We start from the raw sequence: 7,903 nt of genomic DNA, 5'->3' as shown, positions 1-7,903 counted from the left end.
ATTATTGATATTATAAACCTTTCCTATTTTTTCTTTTTATACAGAGATGTGCATTATGTTAATTAAAACATTAATAAAAATTGTTTTCATTGTTCCAAAAAATCGTACATTGTTATAAACATTTCATTTAGAAAATGCGACTTTCTAAAATAAATTTGTAGGTCGAAATGCAGAAAAAAACTAATAATAAATCGATAATTACTTAATAATTTTCAGTTTTATATCTTTAATAAAAATTCATTTTTTAATGGATATCTATAAATTTATTTCTAGAAGATTATTCAATATTTTTTGTGTTTTAATCCTAAATTTAAAATATAAAAATTCAAATTATAAAAAGAATTTTGTACATAAAATAAATTAGCTTGAATGTAGAATATTTTTTTGAAAATATCCCTACATCATCATTTCAATTTAAAGAAAGTTGTCCATATATCTTTAATGACAATTTTTAAAATTTTAATTTTAAATCTATTTTCCTTTAATAACGTATTAAAAATCTTTAGCACAATTTATATTTCAAATTAGAAAAGTCTAAAGTCTAACAAAGCTATAATATGTTTTGTTTTTTTTTTAATGTGTAATATAATATTGTTTTGTCAGATAAAATATCAATGATATTACCAAATTATTACCGACAATTTCTTATCTTCATGTGTAAACACTTCAAATTGAGTTTTACAATAATAAATATCATGCAATCTCTTTGTAAGAATCTAACTGATTATGTTCTTCTTACAATATATACATTATTATTTTTTATCTATTTGATTTGTTCGGCAAACACACCGATATTGTTTTTAAGCAATGCTTACTTCTGAATTTTTAGAAATTTTAGTTTTAAAATAAATAAAACCCCTGGAAGACAAACAATACCTTGATAATTTATCGTATAAATTACACTGAAAAGTGATATTGCGAGATATTGCAATGTGGAATTTTTAAATAATCATTTCTTTTTTTAATGCGAATATGAATTTTGAAAACACGAGCATTTTTTTTAAAAATATTAATATTCATTTTCAAGAAATGAGAAATATTTAAATTAATAACAAAAAATTTTAGGTGGCGCTGTGAACACGCCTGACTCATTACGTACGTTTGCAGCGCTACCTGAAATCTCTAAAGACTAAAAATTGGGCATCTCATCGCATTGAGCATTTCTCCCGATCTAGGTTAAATAATAATACGTATAATATAACACGATAGCTAGACGTACAATTTATAATTATAGATTAAATAACAAGTTACGGTATAAAAAAGTTATAGATCTATAACTAATATGGCAATATATACAATTCCAAGAATTATTCTTATAAGACATATTTTAATACTAAGTGTTAAAATATTTATATAGAACATTTTACACCCTTTAGGCTTTGTTTAATTATTATATTTTATATATCCTATTTCATACATTTTTCAGTTATTAATACAACTATAAAATTACAATCCTAATAAGCGGAATTTTTTTCTCTCGGGTTCATTTTATTTTAATTTTAAATAGATAATAAAATTTTAAATCTCGCAAAAACACTACTACAATTATAATTCAAGAGAAATCGAAAGTTGGAACGAAAATATCGGGATGAGTAATAAATTAAACAAAATGTAATCTTCTTCTTCCCTTCTGGGAACGTGAAATGTACCTTTTGGTTGCAGGATCTTTTATGCAGGATTCTTAGAAAACTTACCGGATCAGAAATGCGCAAGCGTCCGAGCTGACGTCATTATAACTTCTTTTATAAGACAAGCTTGACTGGTAGTGTAGGTCACAAAAGTTGTACAGTTAAGATTGAATAGTGTGGGACAAAACCAGCTGTTCTTGTCTCCTTGAGATTTTAAACCATCCACCGAGTGGACAACCTTCGTTGAGGGTTTGTTTCTCCACATATACATATGACTGATGACAATGTTATTTTATTTATTACCATATACTGTCCGTTTGGTGTTCATTATATATGTGATTCCGCTAGTCTTCGGTGCTAAAGGTAATATTACTTAAATAATTGTTATGTATTTCAGTATATTTTACCCGATTTTTACGGTGTTAACGATCTTCTGGGTCACCTGATCACCTACGTGATTGTTTTTGTCACGTCTGTACTTGAAGAACTGTATTTTTCGAGGATAACTGTTCGTTTTCCGTTGCTTATTCTAATGAAATTTTCTTTTTTTGTGTGTATGTATCACGTCTGTATTGTTTATTTATAGATTAATTTTTACTCTATTAGCTTCGTTACAGTTAATTACGTTGAGTTTAATGTCTACATTCTGTATATTTAAATACTAAAACAAAATTGATACTCTGGTTTTGTGAAATTTATTCTAAGATCAATGTTGTGATAAGTAACTTGAAATTTTATTTAACTTAAATTTTAATGAGATAATTGGAATACTTTAATAATTAATTTGATTTAAAAATATGTGTTAAGTGCAGTTATCAAGTATATTTATTGTCAAAGTAAACAATAGCTTTAAATGTAAGAGTCATTCAAACCAATCAGCGCTTCTAATACTTATCACGAAATCGTGAAAATTATACGTTTTTAATGAATGCCGGCTTTATAACTAGAATATTTTATGTTTCTTATTCTGCGGCTTTTAAAAGAACTTTAATCGGTTTCTATTTTCGTTATGTAAAGGAGGTTGTCATGATTTTTATATATTTTCTCTAAATATGAGCAAAATTTGGCTAGAACTGGTGCAGTTTTCCTTTGTATGATTCAGGCTACTTCTCATGATTCTTATCTACTTTTTATAACGTTTTCATTTAATAAATTATATAGAAATTTATAGCACTTTAATATATGTATTTTCATAACTTATACACGTATAAAACATGAATTTTTAACTTTTCTTGTATACAAACTTGGGTGTGTCGATATTAATTAGTTATGCAACTGTTATTAATGACGAGTTAATTTAATTGCACAATTTGTAGTCTGCACCTGTCTGAAACGGTTGATTCGATCTAGCATTTAGCAAAAGAATATCGAGCATGTTTTCGAACCTGGTATCACCAGCAAACATGAATCTCTTTTATTGCTTTTAACATTTTCTATTTAAGCGTTATACCGTTTTACACATGCATATAAGTTATAAGACTATCGGTTATGTAATATATTAATAACCTAGATTGCCGTAAGCTATAATTTATTACAAAATAACCGATAATTGATTTGCTAAATTTAGCATTTCAAATAAATTGTCGTTTCAAAATTTTATAACACTTTGGCCGCTTCGTTTTTTAATACTTTTTTATTTAAATTTGTTCAGAAATTTATTGTTTTTCTCTTCGATTGTCTCAGAAATTTTCTTCAAAATTTCACTATCTGTCAATTGTTATCGCATGAACTATATTTATATATATATATAAATTACACTTAGACAAATATACTGATTATCAAGTTGTGACAAATAAATTGTCACACGAATTGCCATTCGTGAAGGCATTGTATGTTTCCGTATGAACGATCATGTAGGACAGCATACCGAATTTAAAACTGATAGCACATCCGCATTGAACAGTTACGTAGGGACATTGCACAAAACTATTAGTGACAGAATGTAAGACAGGTCCAACGATGAGAAAATGTAATGATCATTTTTTATGGTACATGTTGAATTATGTGTAATTTTGTATCATTCTATTCTTTTGTCCATTAAATTTCTCTTGAAAAATTGGTGGATATGTCTATTTATATAGTGTATAATTCTATATGTAAATGGTGATACATATAATATTATGTATACATATATTCAAGAGCATTAAAATAGAGTTATATTTAGAAAGAGAGAAAGAGAGGGGAGGAAAATGAAGAGCTATACATTTAAATAAGAACAGCTTAACGTGTAATGCCGAATATATGTTCAGTATTAACGCTGTTTTGCATTAATATGAGGCTATGTCTATGAGCTATGCATATTCTATGTTAACAAACATATAACAACATAACCATAAATTATCATTAACACAATTAACATAAAACAAAATTTAACACGACATTACTACATAACACGTTTTAAAATCTTCTTACAATTTTTCTTTATATTTTATATGCTTTTTTTTTATTTATCCTATATTTTATATACATAAAATTTAGTCGATTTGTGCAATATTTTACTTTGCATAATGTTACGTAATTGCTCGATCATCGAACAAAATCAATAGTTATTAACTTTAAAATTATATGAAAAATTAAATAAGTGCTTTAGGAAAATGTTTTCGATTTACATGTATGCTCAGTTCGTAAATAGCATTAAAGTGACGCTCGAATGACTTTAATGAAATTAATATTAGCAAAGGGATAAAACTGTTTTGCTGAAGACATTCTCGATATAGGACAAATGGAGGTTAGTGACCCAGAGAAAGTTTTGCCGGAATGCTTACGTCACAGTAAGAAATTATGTTCTAGGTATATCTAGGTAATTACTCAAGTTTATGTCTACAATTTACAGAGTTTTTCTGTCAAAAAATTTTAAACATTCGTTGAAATACAAATTATTTAAAGTTGTCTTTGTATAATTTACTTTTCGACCAGTTTTATTTTAACAAAATATTTCTTTAATTCCTGTTTGTTTTTTATTATATCAGTCGAATTTTAATGAAGTTGTTTGGAATTTTAGTTTTGAACATTTCAAACTGTTAAAATTTCGAATGGAATTTATTTAAATACATGGAAATAAAAGTTAAAAGATAAAATTTCAATTTAAAGTTAAATTTTTTAAATATAATTTCTACACTAAGTATAAAATAAACGTCAAATCAAAGATTTTCAGCTTCAATTTCATTACATTTGAGTTTCCTTTTTCTTTTCTTCTTCGAAATGAAAGTGAAACCGAATTGTAAGTAAAATCTATAAGAATTTACTTACTTTTTATTTTAATTATTTATTTATTGTTTTGTAATTTCACTTTCGTGGAACTTTTAAAATATTAAAAAGTAATGAAGATAAAAATAATTATGTCAACTCAGAGTTTTGTTGCATGCTGATTAGTAAGCATTTTATGTAATTCATATTTTTACAATAATATAAAGTCATATTATATTGAATTAAAAATCCTTATATAAAAAACAATAAAAATTAAAAATTAAAACTAATTTAATTCATATTTTTTATTTAATAAAAAGTAAATATTTAGATAATCTCACTTTTGTTTAGAAAACATCCTCCCTTTTTTGAAGTAAATTTGTGCTTATATAATTAATGTCACAGAAATAATTGTTCTTGGATCTATGGCATAATCATGTCCTGAAATTTGATAATTCTTTCTTTCATTGATAAAAGTGAAATAAAAAGTAAATAAATGAATAAAAAAATCATCTCTTTCTCGAATTGCTAGAAAGACAATTAGCCTTGAGTTTGAAACAATTGAATTTTCTTTTCACGATTTTCTCTTCTTTCATTCTTCTATAATACTTAAAACGTGTTTCGTCATTTTAAAATCATCTTTAGAATCTTTCTCTTAATAATATATACATTATATTTTTTAAGCTTCTCTATAAACTTATTTAATAAATTTAAATTTTAATAGATTTTTATAGTAGATGCATAGTTTCTTTTCTCACTAGCAATGCAGCATAACGGGGACAGGAGTGAAATTAAAGCAAATAACAGCGTATTAACTGAAGAATAAGGCAATTGTGGATAGTAGAGTAGAGAGATTCGGGCCAAGATATATTGTTTCTATTGTTTTTTGTACGTATCCAGTCGACCGAAAGTGCGAAATCTGCCAGGATCTAGGCCTAATGCCAATCCCCCTTTTTTACTAGACAGTTCTTTCCTAAGACGCCTACTCTAATTATCTAGGATTTTCTTAGAAAAATAATTAGCAAAATGCATATATCCAGTACAGTATGACAGATAAAATAATATTAAGTTTTAAGCTTTTATGTTCAACATTCTATATTTCAACTTTTAAAACATTGACCCTGAATTTAATCTCACAAACAGTTTTAGAATTATAAATATTTTATATTTTTATATCTAGTTATTTTAAGTTTTTACAGGTCCTATAGCTGTATATTACCTGTTAAAATTTTATATTTAACATCTCTTCACTTTAGGTCCTACAGTTTTATGGCCCAATTTTGAATATATGCTAATTATGCTCTATGTAAGTCCTATTTTTTAAGGCTTTATGCAAAATTCTCTATTTTTATATCCTTGTGCATATATATATGCATGACTATTTACTACTATCACTTTGTTTTTAATTTATAAGAAAGTTACTTTATATTCCTTTATTTATTAAATATTATATAGCCTATATAAATTACAGGGCATAATATAAAATATTATAATTTAAAATATAATATATTCAATTCAGTTGCCCTTTAACATTACCAAGCAAATATTTGGAGAAAGCTATCTAAATTACCTATCCAATCAAAACCCCTAGGGCAAAGATGGTCTACATCTGGACACGGGTTACTGGAACACTAAAAATGGGCCAAATGACGTTCTGCATGTTTAATATCACCTATGTCTTATAATAAATTTTTTCCTCCTGTAAAAAAAAATATATCCGCGCTCTCATTGTTCTAATGTTTTAAATATAGAAATCAACCTAACTAGTGTATCACTTATCTCTAATTCCGGATTATTAATAATCAATATAAAATTCGGCTATTGTTCAATTAACTGGTTGTGCTGCTAGAAAGAAACTTGAATCATAAAATATTTGAATCATTTTAAAAATCCGGTAGTGTTAATAATGAGAAAAAACCTTGAAATCTTTTTTATCTTTTATTTTTATAAGCTTGAACAAAAGCTTATATGAAAGAACTGATGTCACCTACTTCTGTGTATGTCATATGAAATTCACATGACAGTTGTTAGACTTATTAGGTTACGTTCATGCTTTATTAAAGAATATAATTGTGTAAACAAACCGGTAACGTTGATGCTACTTAGTATATTAACAGTTAGTTACCGTCTTGTTGATGATATTTATGAATTCATACCTGTATGGATGGTTGGTAAACGTCAGTTATCAATAGGTTAAGTTTAAAATTTGCATTTTAAAGTCTAATACAAGGTAAACTATCGTTTCAGTTGCTGAAGCTGCTTAATTGGACGAAAACTTACTTCATAACACAACTTAGATAATGTGGATTCGAATAATAGATATATTTAAACTATATCAATACATCATCAGTACGGTAATCGTCACGATCATAAATTATTTGAAATTGCTTTTGATGATTATTCCGTTGCCAACAGCCCAAATTTTTCTGTTTTTACTTCATTTTCTCACCTTCATCGTGATTTTTCCTTTCATTTTTCGACCTAAAAGATTATTTATGGCTATGATATTCTCGATTGTATTCAAGATGGAGATAAGGATTCCATTAAAACTAGACCGCATACAATTAGTTCATGAGAACCAAAATAGTCTCATAATCATCATCTCTATCGAAAACTAGGCTAATAAGATAAATACAGGAAAATATTTTCTATTTTGTTCGGAAAATTCACCACTAAATTAGCATTTTACATTTAATTTAACTTACAATCTTTAATTTTGTTAACATTATCTAATCTCTTTGGAAAAAAACCCTGAATTTAATAATATAATTAATATCATAAAGTTTAAAATTTCGAAAATTATGATTAATTGACAATTGAAGAAATTTTCGAATAACTTAAGTATTTTGACCTTCTATATTAATAGCGAAGTCATTTACATTATTGACGTTGCTAACTGTACAGAGAAAGATAGAGAAAAGTTGTTTGACCATGAATGTTTGTCAATATTCTAAATTAGTTACAGTTAACACTTTAGCAAACATCTAGAAATTATTCCAGTCCATGTCTATTTTTATAAGTATTGCTTATTAAAAGCTTAAATACGTTAAAATTCTCCATAAAACGAATCCTTTCTGTTTTCTCTGTTA

At 26.3% G+C, this 7,903-nt stretch overlaps 1 protein-coding gene across 2 annotated transcripts in view; it reads left to right on the top strand.

The window, feature by feature from the left end:
* Window positions 1–1,765: 1,765 nt before the first annotated feature.
* The window catches only part of LOC136984174 (dual oxidase-like), a 41,277-nt gene continuing 35,139 nt past the window's right edge, over window positions 1,766–7,903 (top strand). For both annotated transcript variants that reach the window (XM_067281109.1, XM_067281108.1), the window contains exon 1: window positions 1,766–1,991. In XM_067281109.1, coding sequence (XP_067137210.1) covers window positions 1,907–1,991 — 85 coding nt within the window. In that variant the 5' untranslated portion in view covers window positions 1,766–1,906. The remainder of the gene's footprint in view (window positions 1,992–7,903) is intronic.

This window comes from Centruroides vittatus, unplaced genomic scaffold, assembly GCF_030686945.1.
Source record: "Centruroides vittatus isolate TY-2023 unplaced genomic scaffold, ASM3068694v2 contig_905, whole genome shotgun sequence".
Classification (NCBI taxonomy): domain Eukaryota; kingdom Metazoa; phylum Arthropoda; class Arachnida; order Scorpiones; family Buthidae; genus Centruroides; species Centruroides vittatus.
The sequence above is the reverse complement of the archived record's forward strand: the minus strand, read 5'-3'. Positions and strand labels throughout refer to the sequence as shown.